This window comes from Barbatula barbatula, assembly GCF_947034865.1.
Source record: "Barbatula barbatula genome assembly, chromosome: 18".
In the NCBI taxonomy this organism is placed as follows: Eukaryota; Metazoa; Chordata; class Actinopteri; order Cypriniformes; family Nemacheilidae; genus Barbatula; species Barbatula barbatula.
In genome coordinates, this window is record NC_136781.1 from 358074 (window position 1) to 371937 (window position 13864).

The following is a 13864-nucleotide window of genomic DNA, read 5'->3' on the forward strand; positions in this document are numbered from 1 at the left end:
AGCTGGTTTTTGATTTATATCCATTTATTTTGTAATGTAAACGCACTCTATGAATGATGTCACGGAATTGAAAATGGCTAACATTCTTCCACACATCCTTCTCTGTGCTCATCCGAACAAAGTCATTTAAACAGATATGAAATGACACGAGTGAGTGAATGATGACAGAATGTTTGAATAATAAACGTTTGTGTTTGTGTGTTTGCAGGAGCAGTTTGCTTTGTTTGACTCTTCAAGAACTTCATCTCCACACGTCAAAACTACAGCAGGAGAAATATAAGGTTGACATTAGGAAAGGGAACCTCAGAGTTATGCAGAAATCGATTTTGAAACGGATTGATAATATGAAAGGTCTCATTTGTTCATCTGAAGACAGAAAAGATGAGAATTGCTCTTTATTTTAGATTTTCCTGGAGATTTTGCCAGTTTTGCTGGGTGACAGAGAGCATGCTGACATCATCCACACACAGCAACAGCAGGTGAGAGATCTGCATCACACGAGACCGATGATGTCACCAAACACGCAGAAACATGAAGTCATTTCCATGAGAAACTTTCAGCATGAAGCACAACAGGGTGTGATTGAAGATGAACTTAACACCGTGTGCCGCTCGTGTTGTTCGTTGTGCTGCTGCAGTTTATCTTTACCCAGCATGCCTTTGTACAGGAAGTCGAGGTGCTGAAGAGAGAGATGATACGGGAGGACGAGCGGCAGGAGTCTGACACACTCTTGTGTTCTATAGAGGAGATGGAGAAAACAGGAAGACAGGAACTCAGTCGCTCGCTGCAGACGGTAGACATCTACAACCACTGCGCACACTGTCACATGATCTATCCCACAGTGCAGTGCGCTTGACCTTTCCTTTCAAATGTAATAAACGGCAGTGATCTCACAGTTGGACTTTTTTCAGATTGTGATCATGTACGTGTTTGTTTAGGCTCTGAGATTTGGAAAGCAGTTGGAACGTCTCCGTCAGAGCCTGCACAGCTGGTTCAGGAGGGATGACGCACAGGAAGTGACGCGTGCATTAATGAGGGGTCTGCGGTTGGTGGAAACGGTTCTTGCTGAGATCCAGTCGTCTGTTCTGAAGGTGATGATCTTTGTGTACAGTCATGATCGACGGTGAGCACTGACACTGACGCTCATGTGTGTGTGTGTGTGTGACACAGACGCTGATGGACAGGTTCGAGTGGTGGGAGGAAGTGGCTGATTGGCTGAGGGAGAAAACCGCCCTCCTGAAAAAGGAGGCGGAGCTTGTGGTGAAGCTCACGGGCCAATCGGTGGAGCAGCTGAGACCTGATGGACCGCTGGAGAAAGTGATGAGTGAATTCTCGATGAGAGTTGCTGATGAGCTCCAGCAGTGGATGGATGGTACAGACACAACATCATTACGCTGAATGACCGTTCAGAAACCTTAAGATGAGAAGAAACCACCTGATGTGTGTGTGTGTGTGTGTGTGTGCACGTGTGTGTAGAGATGGGCCGTCAGACTGATGAACTCGCACACAAACACTGTGAGAAGGTGTGTATGAGGAGGAAGAGGATGATGAAGACTCAGAGTTCAGACACACACACAGATATTCAGGTCAGTGATATCTACACCGATCTGTCTGTTGGTCTCACTCTCTCTATCTTAGCTGTTAACCCTCTGTCTGTCTCACTCTCTGTCTTACTCACTCTCTGTCTGTCTCAAACTCGGTCTGGCTCTGTCTGTCTCCCTCACACTCGGTCTGTCTCACTCTCTGTCAGTCTCTGTCTATCTCTCTCTCTGTCTGTCTCACACTCTGTCTGTCCTCCTCATTGCAGAGTTTGTTGGATGTGCAGGTGACACACTGGAATCAGTGGAGAGACTTTGAGCTTCAGCAGGATGCAAGAATCACTGACGCTTTGTGTGAACGCTGGAAGGTGAGTGTGTGTGTGTGTGTGTGTTTGATCAATGTGACACACACATCATAAGTGTGTTGTTGTGCTTTGTAACCCACATGTCGTTGGTGTGTTTTATATATGTAGAATTTGTGCGGTACGTGTAGCAGACGCTTGACTGATCTGAGCACAGAGTGTGTCCAGAGCAACCAATCAGTGCTGAAGACCCTGAGACTCACAGTGACCAATCAGATACAGCGAGAGGAGAGACACACCCACACACACCTGCAGATGCTGCGAGAGCAGCTGCACAGATCTAGACAGGTATTATAGTCACCGTACGAATGAGGAATGGGAACCATGGGATGTATTCATGTATATTATGGGATGCAGGTGTGGACTGAAGAAGAGGCTTTGACTCTGTGCTGTCTGAATCACTTGGGAGAACAGCAGCGTAAGATCATCATGGCGATGGTTTCCGGGCATTCAGACATCAGGTGACTGCCGCTTCAGGTGTTGCTGATCTATAAACCCATGACGTGAGTTACTGATCGATTTGATTGATGGTTGACAGTTGTGATCTAATCGAGGAGCAGCAGCATCTTTTGGTTCTGGAGTTTCAGAGGATTTTAGCAGCGAGATATTTTTGCCAACGAACCGTGAGAGAGATGCACTCTGATGTGCAGGTGAACACACACACAACCACACACACATTCGTGTTTTTACATGTACACACATAGACACCTCAGGTTCAGTGTCCTATTGTCTTCAGGACCCCTGCGTTGCCGTGGAAACTCTTTCCCGTGAGGCAGCTCAAAACCTTCATCATGAGAAGCTGTCAGAGCTGGAGACTGCGGCTGACATGCTACAAGAACACGCCCACTTTCTGTTTGGCCACGCCCTCGCCCGCACCGCGAGGCTGCAGATGAGCTGTCTGTCTGCTGGAGGTGCTGTGAGGATAGACAGATGTGTGAAGGTCAGTGTGCTTGGAGATATTGTTCTGTTGAACTTTAATTTTAAGAAATTAAACTCTGCGTGTCTGTCTGTCTGTAGGAAGGGTTGATTGACGCGGTGTGTGAAAGTGTGTTTGTGACGCGGGATTCTGTTCTCTCTCTCATCCGAGAATATTACACACACGTGCAACACATTGTCATGACGACGCTGCAGCAGCTGCGACCACACACCAGTGCAACCGGTACATCTCTGAAAACTTTCACCAGTGACGTCTATGTATGTAAGGGATGATGTTCAGGCAGGCAGAAAAAATCCCTTCAGTGTGATCAGGACGTGAAGCGGAGGGTCTTGTGTCTCACCGAAGGGGTTTATTTCATGATAACATACGGCTGCTTGATCATTATCCCTATTATTACACGACTACTTGCCACATGAGATAAAAACTGAACATTGAATGTGAATTTGACATATTTGTTGAGCTCATTTTTACAGACTGCAGAACCTTCCAGGAGGAAAAGACGTATAGTTTGGGTTTTAAGTAAAGAAACGACGTTCAAATGTCACGAACAGGCAAATTGGTTTAATCATTTATAAATAAGATGTCATATATGTTATTAAAAGACTTATATTTCATTTGACAAAAAAATGATTTTCTGCGTCCGGGTCACTGTGTGTTATAAGTTTTGAGAGGTTGTAATCTGTGAAAAAAGAACCTGCAAATATCTCGACTGGCCAATCAGAATCAAGCATTCCAACCAGCCGTGTAATAATGTTCCAGTAACATTTATTTATGTTCTTAATCAGACTAAACTTATCATGAGTTACAGACAGAAGGAGCTGTACTCGAGCTCTACACACACAACTCAACAACTGTGCCAGAAAAATCAACTCCACTGAATCACTTCACAGGTACACACTTACACACTCACAAAACACACACACACACACACTGTCATTTAGTTCAATGTGTTGTGTGTGTTTGCAGGATTGTTGAGATAAAGACAAAGTGTCTGAGCGAGTTTGAAAACAAGCATCACAATCCAGTGCCAACACACAACTACAGACAAGAACTTGCGGTATGTCTGTCTGTCTGCACATATATATTTCTGCTCATCACACACATACTGAAGTGCTCATGCGTGTGTGTGTGTGTGTGTGTGTGTAGGATGAAGAGAAGACTTTTATGTGTCGTCTGGCAGCTCTGGCACGTGTTTCTCTCGACAGCTCAAGCACAGAATATTTCACCGGTGAGTCACATCAGAATGAACCTTTCACTTTATTCCATGTGACCACGAATATATTAAAACACAGTCAAACTAAAGACGTGATGTGATACAATGTGTACATTATATTTAACACGCTCGTAAATACATATTATCCATTTGTCTAAAGTATAATTTATAAGGAAATGTCATTCCTCAAACCAACGAGATGCATTTAGAATAACATACAGTTGAACATAGAGTTGACTTTGACTGATCAATGTTGTGTTGTGTTTTAGGAGCAGATGTCAGAGAAAGAAACGTTCAGACAGTCATGTGATGTTTACGCGTGCTAATATCTCATATATGTTTATTCACCTGTTCACTTCATTCTATATTCCTTTGTGATTGAACACATTCATCTCTGTTGTCTCAGTGATTCTGTATGTCTGTTTCTCAGATCAGTGCAAAGCTTCACATGGATTTACGGCGACTCTCTGTATGAAACACTGTGTGTGATATTGTAATGTCTATTGTATATGATGGGCTCTGTATATCTTGTAATGTCTTTGTACATGTAATATATTGTATATTATGAAAAGTAAAATTTCTGCTGATGTGAACGGTTGTCCCTGTGCTAAGCTGAAGTACATATAGTTTACACGCAACGCTTAAGAAATGTTTTTCTTGCCTAGCCGACTCTCTACAGGCACCATTGTTCTCCTGACAGATGCTTCTACACATGCGTCAGGTGTCTTGTTAAGTCTGATTGGGAACATGTAACTGTATCTCAGCTGGCATTAGCAAAGGTTTAATCGCATAAAATGATTACATATGTCTAGATTAAATGCATCACATACTGAAGACGAGATAGAATACAACAGACAAAACTTCTAGTTGGACAAAAATATATGAACAGAAATATACAAGGGAAATGAAGTGACAAGTTGGAAGTAACTAGTTACTGTCATTGAATTACTTTTTCTTAGTAAAGGTAAAATCATTTACATTTTTTTCTGTAAATCAATTAGTTACTTCTCATGTAACTGTGTAATATATTCAATAGTGGAAATGACAACAAATGTATAAGTCTAACTTTAAAATGCATGCTTTCATGTATCCTTCTCGTATTTTTATACTATGGTCAGTTAATACGTATAATTTAAGAAGTTATTTATGATTTATTTGAATGAATTAAATAAGCCATTATAAATAAATAAGTCATGTGTATCCCTGAATCACTTAACTAAGGTCAATGTAGGATATAGAAAGTCATTAGTAATGAAAATACTTTTTGCCGTCATTTGAACACTAATCTAATAACACGATTTAATATGTCATTAGTAACTAATAAGTACTTTTGCAGAGAAACTTTCCCAACACTAGTGCTACCATTATCACCATTTAACCCTTTATCAACTCTGTATGGTATTTTATAAATGAACAGTAATAAATGCAATAAGGCCGATCGTTATTTGTTCATTGAATGGAACTGATGTGGTTGTTGTGGTTGTTGTTGTTGTTGTGCGGGTACAATGTCCGAAAGAGACAACAGGTGGCAGTACAGCGCCGTGGCGTCTGATGCATAGCGGCACTGCGCATGCGCGGAAGACACAGACAGGCAAGATGGCGACGAGTGACGGCGGAGGAATGGAGGTGGACCAGACGGGTGAGAAGTCACAGACACACGCCCGCCGCTGGACACAATTATACATTAAAACTCTATAATACACACTCGGCCGTCACGTACGTTCACTGACTTTAGTTAGATGTACCTTTGAATGTTTAGGCGAACCACACAAGCTAGGCCTGTTGCTGATTGGCTCACGTTCACTCAGGTTTTGTTTTGGTTGGACGAAAATGCAGACAGTCCCGCCTCTCAGGCACAGTCCGCTTTGTGATTGGCGGGTTTTGACAGCGTGTGTACCCTAGCATCTGTGCTAAAGCTATGTGCGGCTGTGTTTATGTGAGAATCACACAGAATGTGTTTTGTAACTACTGAAGTAAACATCATGGTTCATTCTGCTTCACTAAGTCTTTAAATAAACACAACCTTGCGAAATGTGTAATGTTAAACAAAACTCGTGGGAGATCTTTAACATCGTTTTGTCGGATCCCAATGTTTCAATAGTTGACATCATAAACAGATTCATTTTGCTCTGTCAATGTACACATATATACACATCAATTGCTGACATGTTTATATCTAATAGTGAAGTTTCATACATCACTTTATAATGCATCACAATTGATATCATATCATATTCACATAGATTGTAAAAGTGTTAAATGATAACAATGCAGAAAGGTTTGTGTGATGGTTTGGTTTAGGCTCAGTGTGAAGACTACAGGATGATACACTAGAACAAATAAGGGAATGCACCGTATCGGCCGATAATCATATTTGCAGATAAATGATTTCCTCTGGTTAGACTTCTTCAGTTGCTCACAGTTATAATCCAGCACAGTTCTGTCTTTCTGTCGTGATCATTCACTTACTGATATTATCAACACATTGTTCAGTATTTATGAATGTGTACATTATAGGAACAAAACCATATTGTGTGAATCTGAAAGCTTTCTGTCTTGAGACCTGTTAGACTCGTGGCTGTTAAGAACACTTTGGGAAGAACATCTATCGTTTGTTTGTTGAATAAGAAATATACCAGAAAGGTTTAAATGTTAAATAATGTTTAACTAGTGTAAAGTAAGCTTGATACCTGATATTCAGGAGAATAAAGAGAACTAATGGTCACCATGTGTTCTGCGGTCAATGTTTTCATATAAAGCAGTCGTCCACTTTTTGCCGTTTGTTTCAGTCTTGGGGAATGTTATATTGATATCTAGATACTGTATATCAGACAATATATCGGTTATCGGCTTCCAATGTTAAAGAATCATCTGTTATTGTTAACGGCCAAAATGTCCATATCAGTGCATCCCTCTAAAAAATCACTATGTCTGAGACCCATGTAACATGGAGACCCCATGTGTGTGTGCAGCGAGCCCCAGTGTGATGGCTGCAGGTGTAACAGGGAGTGTGTCGGTGGCGTTACATCCTCTGGTTATCCTGAATATATCTGACCACTGGATCCGAATCCGCTCGCAGGAGGGACGCGCTGTTCAGGGTGAGCTCAGTGTTCTGTGAATGAAATCTGTGTGTAGCTCAGCACCTGCTCAACTCTGTTTCTCTCTCTCTCTGTGTGTGTGTGTGTGTGTAGTTGTTGGCGCTCTGATTGGACAGCAGGAAGGAAGAAACATTGAAGTGATGAATTCATTTGAGCTGCTGTTTCACACTCCAGAAGGTCAAATTCACATCGATAAAGAGTATTACTACATTAAAGAAGAGCAATGTAAGTAAACACACACTCTGACACACACACACACACACACACACTGACATCTGTGCGTGATGTTGTGTTTCCTCCATCAGTCAAGCAGGTTTTTAAGGACATGGAGTTTCTGGGCTGGTACACGACTGGTGGCGCTCCCGACCAATCAGATATCCACATTCATAAGCAGGTGGGTGGGTCTTCAGAATCTTTGTGTTGCCTTGTGTTGCGCTGGAGTTGTGATGAAGTTTGTGTGTTTTCAGGTGTGTGAGATTATTGAGAGTCCCCTGTTCCTGAAACTCAACCCCATGACCAAACACACAGACGTGAGTGACACACACATACACACAAGGGTCATTGTGGTCTGCTGTGTTTGTGTTGTGATGTTTTTGTGTCTTCTTTGTACAGTTACCAGTCAGCGTGTTCGAGTCTGTGATCGACATCATCAATGGAGAGGTGAGTGTGTGTGTTTGGGGCGTTTAGAGGTCAAAGGTCATCATCATCTTTCCTGTCACTCAGTCTCAGTGTGTTTTGCTCTGTGGTTGCTAGGCGACCATGCTGTTTGCCGAGTTGCCGTATACGTTGGCGACAGAAGAGGCTGAAAGGATTGGGGTCGATCATGTTGCACGGATGACGACTACAGGGACAGGAGAGAACTCCACAGGTTAAACCAGAACTGTTTCACTGATTCCAAACTTTGAAACGGTGTATAAATACAAAGACAGGTTTCTGGACATTGTTTGTGTGATTTAAGTGCGTGTGTGTGTGTTTGCCCTTCAGTGGCGGAGCATCTGATCGCTCAACACAGCGCTATAAAGATGCTACACAGCCGGGTGAAGGTCATTCTGGAATATGTGAAAGCCGTTCAAGCTGGTGAGACACAAACACACAGACACATACTAGACCAAAATCCCATGCCTGCTTTTAGGATTGAATGTTCAAATGTAAATACGAAGTTGGATCAGGGCCTTTATTCAATTAAGGTAAACTTGTTTAAAAAAGAATAATATTCAATTTAAGTGGAAGCGAAACCAGGAAGTTTCTTACGCTACCCAACCCTACTCATCACATGAAGTTTTATTTCTCTTTTGAATTTCAGCATGCTGAACTGCATTCTGTTCATCCTCATCACATTCTTATTGATTGTGATGTTTAAAGTGAATTTCATTATTCTCTGAGCAGTATTGTGTTTTGATCTATATACATATACAGTGTGTTTATACATTTGTCAGATTCTTTTATTCGGTGCGTTTTAGATATGCTTTTCATGTGTATGTGTACTCGGGGCCTTAAACTTTCTGATGTTTTATTAACAAAGTTCGGAAGGAGCACGTGCAGATAACTGACCCGGCTGGATTGCTATGACTACTCTCACCAATCATCCTACCAGCTTGGGAGAAACCCTTACAAATAGACTAGATGCTGTACCTTCTCACGCATACTATCCGTCCCACCTTATTATCTGCGAGGAGAACTTGTGAATAGGCGGATGGAGAGAGAGAGTGAGAGTATTAGTGTGCCACGTGACATTCTCTCACTTGTGTGTTTATTAGGTGAAGTTCCGTTTAATCATGAGATCCTGCGGGAGGCCAACGCTTTGTGTCACCGCCTTCCTGTTCTCAACACACTCAAGTTTAAGACTGACTTTTATGATGTGAGTACACACCAGTGTTGCAATGTAACAAAGTACAGTTCTTAAGTATTTTTGGGAGTATCTGTACTTTACTTGAGTCTTTTTATTGCTGCAGACTTTTACTTTTCCTCCACTACATATCCTGAACAAAATGTATACTTTTACTCCCCTAGCATGTTCTCTACTACAAAATAAAAGCATAGATACAGAACTGAAATAGACGATCGGTGCTCCGGTCACAATGACAATGCTGAACCAATCATTAGTTAAAGCTCAATGTGCAAATGAAAAAAGGCGAACCGTCCTTTTATAAAGTTATAATTTATAAAGTAAATATGTGGTTTCTGAACTTGTATTGTGAAACTTAAGCAATTCGCCGACATGTTGTTGGAGATAAAACTTCTGAGCTTGAGACAGAGCTTTCTCAATGTTGCAAATTTCTACGTGAAAATTTAAAAAACTTTACTTTAAATACTTAAGTACAATATTTATCTGTTTCTTTAAGACTTTTACTCGAGTCATATTCTGAAAGGTTACTTTCACTTCTACCAAAGTCATTTTCTGGCAAGATATTTGTACTTTGACTCAAGTATTGCTTTCAGGTACTTTATACATCATTGTTACACACACACACACTCTCTCATAGACACACACTGTTAAATGCAAGTACTTCAGTTAAATTTGTCTTGACGACTTTCTCTCGTGGAATGGAATAATATTTTACCAAAAGTTGAAAATACAGACGGTGTAAAAAATTTTTTTTCTCTTTTCAGCAATGTAATGACGTGGGTCTCATGGCGTATTTAGGCAACATCACCAAAACCTGCAACAGCATGAATCAATTCATCAACAAATTCAACGTTCTGTACGACCGGCAGGGCATCGGCCGACGCATGCGGGGACTTTTCTTCTGACGTGTTTCAGTGTTCTGCTTCAGTCTTGTGATCACGTTCTAATTTCTGCCTTTTCTGTTGTAAATTAACTTCTCACATTATTAAATGATCTTTTTGTGACTTGTGTGAGTGTTTACTTCTGTGAAAAGAGGCACACATACAATAATGTACAGATTCACATGAGATGAGTGATTTTAATTTTGCATTTACATTTCTTGTCAAATCTCATTAAACTATATATGACCGTGATGAAGTTACTGATGATGTAACAATCACGCATTTCTTTTGACTTGTGGTAAACTTGAACTACACATTTTTAAGCAGTGTGGCAAACTTAAAACCTTTGTGTTGCACGTAAAGAGGAGAAACTGAACATGATTTAACATCTTTTTATTAAAGTTGCTTCTGCTTGTCAGGTCTGTTGCTCTACGAGTGAGTTTTGAGGGTGAAAACAAATGTTTTACATTTAGGAAAAGGTTTAACCCTCAGGGAGGCTTTATAAACTTCCTGAACACACACATTTACATCCCAACAGAAGCTTCTATAAAAGCTTTCCTTACAAAATATAACTGCCTCATAAACTTCAGTGTGTTCAGCAGAAATCCACCAACATGTGTTGACAACTGATGCCACGCTGGACAACATGTAGATCCCCAAAATATCAACCTACATTCATAGACCTTTTTTATTGCTTAACTTTGTTTTACTATTATAAGTGAAATATTTAGGAAAATCACAGTGTTCTAAATGTGTTATGATTAGTAACTCATTTACAAATGCATCATGAAGCATTTATAACTGCATGAATAAAAAGAGGGATTCTGACGAAAAACCTGCCAAATAGTGAGCCATGTTTAACTCACATGTTATAACTGCTTAATAAATGTAATTATTCATTATTTATTTGACTGGAAAGCAGATTCATTATTATTTTGATGTTGTTTGTAATTTAGTCTATCACTGAACACTGAAGGGTGTTGTGTTGTTTTTCTTATACCTGCTCACTATTCGTCAGGTATTTATTCATGCAGTTATAACTGCTTTATAATGCGTTTGTAAATTACTTTTAAAGATACCTTAATGTAAAGTGTAACAAAGTTGTATTTTCTCCACACCTAAAGTGTTATTAATATGTTGTTGTCTATAGAAATTCATGTTCGTTGGTTTTTGAGCTCGTGCCAAGAGTCTGTAAAACACTTTAAACACAAACAGCTGTGAGACTGAAACTAATGAGCTTCAAACCTCAGCTCTTTCACCTGTGTGTGTGTGTGTGTGTGTGTGTGGGGGGGGGGGGATAGTTCACCCCAAAAGTGAATATTCTGTCATCATCTACGCACCTTCCAGTTGTCCCAAATCTGTAAACATTTCTTTGTTCTGATGAACATGGAGATAGATATTTGGAGGAATCCTTTAAGCCAAATAGATCTGCCCCCCATTGACTCCCATAGTAGGAAAAAATACTTAATCAATTTTTGTATTAGTACATTACATCAGACAAACAAGAACCAACTCACATGAGTGAAAAACAACTTTAATGGTTCATCAAAGTTTCTCCTCAACACACAAACAACAGTTTGTATGCATCTTTCCCAGAAGTGTGTGTGTGTGTGTTATGCGCTGTCGGCCGCTGTGTCTGCAGATGCAATGGGGTATCTGTACGGGTCATAGAGTTCTGACTGGTAGTTGTGAGGATAAAGGTAATAAGGGTATGGGTGTTTCTTAGCCATGGGCACTGGTGGCACTGGTGGAGCTGGTTCCTCCTCTTCCTCCTCTTCTTCTTCGATCAGGGGTGCTGGGGGCAGAGCTTTACCCTTCACAGAGCGTGGCGGGTGGTCGATGAGGCAGTCTGGATCCCAGTACGGGTCACAGTCGAATTCCATCCCCTTAAACATTATAGGAGCGGGCGGGGGAGGCTCGTATTTTTTGACGACGATGGGTGGAGGAGGGGGCGGTCCCTGCAGTTTGCAGGTGGAATGGTATCTCGGGTCACACAGCACTGGCACGGCACCGGTGGGCATGTAGACGATGTGCGGCTTACACAGGGGGTCTTTGTTGTTGCAGAGGTAGACGACGTCAGCCTGAGAGTTGGGTAGGGGCAAGGGGGCTTTGACCGGTGCGGGAGCAGGTGTTGCTTTCTCGGGAGGAGGCGGTTTGCAGGACTTGTCTTTGGCGGGGTCACATTTGGGAAGAGGGGGCAGAACTGGAATGCCCAGTTTGCTCTGGTAGTAAGAGGCGTTTGGACCGTAAACCTGTTCCAGTTGTCTCATCTGCTGGTATATCATCCTGATCTTGTCGATCTCATACAACTGCAAGAAGAAGAAGAATGAAAAGACACTGAACATGTTCTTAAAGACTTAAGACATGGGTGTGTGTGTGTTTGTGTGTGTGTGTGAGTGTGTGTGAGTGTGTGTTTGTTTGTGTGTGTGTGTGTGTGTGAGTGTGAGTGTGTCTTACTCCTTCTGTGTGTCCGATGCTGCTGTAGTATCTGTAATACGCCTGGAAGTCTGGATTCTGTCTGTGCCAGTTTGGATCCACGTTGCGTTTGGGTCGAGAGTTGGACAGGAATTCATTTGCCTTGTTAGAGTCGATACTCACTGAAGCAACATCTAACACACACACACACACACAATTGAAGAAATTGTAAACCTTTAACAATGTGCATCTATCGAACCTTCAGCGAAGAATATGAGCCATTTACCTTCCTGTTTTAGGAGGTTCAACATGGATTTCGCTTCGAATTGATCTAAAAACAAAACATTTGAGTAGTGTTTCAAAAGAAATTGGCAATAGCAACATGAAATATATCATATACATTCACACAGCTCTTATTTTAAACAGAAAAGTGAAGTACAGACGAGAACTCACAGGGCAGCAACAGCAAGCAGCTGAACAGCAGTTTCATTGCAGTCGACATGACCTCTGACCCCTGGCAAGACATGCGTTTTTTTCACAATTAAAATGTTAAAATGCAAACACTAACTTAAACAGTAAAAGTTTATTTAAAAAAATATAAAAAAATTATCATCAGAAAGGCATTTAAAGCTTTGGATAAAACTCCTTCGTTTACAGTCATGTTATAAATCAACAAGATAATAATCAGTTACACACCAAAATATGGTTTAACAATCTTACAAAGATGAAAAGAAAAGAAATAAAAACAGGTATAAACGTCTTTATACAAATAACGAACCAGATCTCAGTGACATTTAAAAAAAAACACTGACTGAATATAATTGTATTATTACTATCAACCAGTATTTATATATACTTCTATTATTAGCACATGTATTACATTATTCACTTTTATTATATATAACACACAATCGTTTTCCTAGATTACAAATACATGATTTTCCCATAATCAAACAAAGCTTGATAATAGAGTCCACATCCTTTTCTTCAAATGAAGTTAAATATGTTTGATATATTACAGAAGTAAAGTTCATTCTTACCTTCAGAGTCACCGCGCGCTTTACATCTCTGAGACGAGCGCACAGGTGCTTTTATCCTCGCCTCTGATCTGTCACTCACTCGAGCACGGCCCAGCTATTGGTTAGATCGGCTCGAGGACACGCCCAGCGCTCAGATCTCTGCGCTCGCGGAAAGCGTAACATCAAAGGAAGATCACGTGAGAGAGAAAGCGATCAATAACGTTATAATCACGCACACGCACGCGCACACGCACACTCTCTCAGACGCCTGTCGCCACATTATTAGCGGTTTAGTCGGAAACAGATGTTTTCCAATATTGTGAAACTTTAAAGGCTCATAAAACTGACTTTTGCAGACGCGACACATTCCAGACTAACAACCGTTTACTTCATCCGGACGAACATCCACGTTTAACAAAACTTAATGAGAGAACAGGAGTCAAAAGAAGCTGCGCAGTCCGCTCACACTATGACATCAGAGTATCGCGAGAGCGAGTCGAAAACACGGCTTTTAAATGGCTCTCGCGGTACTGTGATGATATCATACGCGTAAAC

General features: G+C 41.1%; 3 protein-coding genes across 5 annotated transcripts in view; 2 read left to right on the plus strand and 1 right to left on the minus strand.

Moving 5' to 3' along the window:
- evc (EvC ciliary complex subunit 1) overlaps positions 1-4642 on the plus strand; it is a 9672-nt gene extending 5030 nt beyond the window's left edge. For 2 of the 3 annotated variants that reach the window (XM_079480190.1, XM_079480191.1), the window contains exons 5-20: positions 209-281; positions 405-479; positions 668-793; positions 939-1091; positions 1171-1372; positions 1477-1586; positions 1808-1906; positions 2012-2188; positions 2258-2361; positions 2439-2550; positions 2637-2840; positions 2918-3059; positions 3646-3727; positions 3804-3894; positions 3984-4065; positions 4320-4641. In XM_079480190.1, coding sequence (XP_079336316.1) covers positions 209-281; positions 405-479; positions 668-793; positions 939-1091; positions 1171-1372; positions 1477-1586; positions 1808-1906; positions 2012-2188; positions 2258-2361; positions 2439-2550; positions 2637-2840; positions 2918-3059; positions 3646-3727; positions 3804-3894; positions 3984-4065; positions 4320-4360 — 1873 coding nt within the window. In that variant the 3' untranslated portion in view covers positions 4361-4641. Of the gene's footprint in view, positions 1-208; positions 282-404; positions 480-667; positions 794-938; positions 1092-1170; positions 1373-1476; positions 1587-1807; positions 1907-2011; positions 2189-2257; positions 2362-2438; positions 2551-2619; positions 2841-2917; positions 3060-3645; positions 3728-3803; positions 3895-3983; positions 4066-4319 lie in introns of all 3 variants that reach the window. The other variant, XR_013787938.1, reaches the window with a different exon arrangement.
- A 945-nt stretch (positions 4643-5587) lies between these two features.
- cops6 (COP9 signalosome subunit 6) lies at positions 5588-9998 on the plus strand. The gene is made up of 10 exons (XM_079479252.1): positions 5588-5689; positions 7023-7148; positions 7242-7373; positions 7454-7542; positions 7616-7678; positions 7761-7808; positions 7902-8016; positions 8133-8225; positions 8906-9006; positions 9759-9998. The coding sequence occupies exons 1-10, from the start codon at positions 5602-5604 to the stop codon at positions 9897-9899; spliced, it is 996 nt and encodes a 331-aa protein (XP_079335378.1). The 5' UTR covers positions 5588-5601; the 3' UTR covers positions 9900-9998.
- Positions 9999-11392: 1394 nt separating this feature from the next.
- Positions 11393-13351, minus strand: and4 (actinodin4). The gene is made up of 5 exons (XM_079479810.1): positions 13331-13351; positions 12744-12804; positions 12577-12621; positions 12333-12484; positions 11393-12184 (listed from the first exon to the last, which is right to left on the minus strand). Exons 2-5 carry the CDS (start codon positions 12790-12792, stop codon positions 11489-11491), a joined length of 942 nt encoding a protein of 313 aa, XP_079335936.1. The 5' UTR covers positions 12793-12804; positions 13331-13351; the 3' UTR covers positions 11393-11488.
- Positions 13352-13864: the final 513 nt, after the last annotated feature.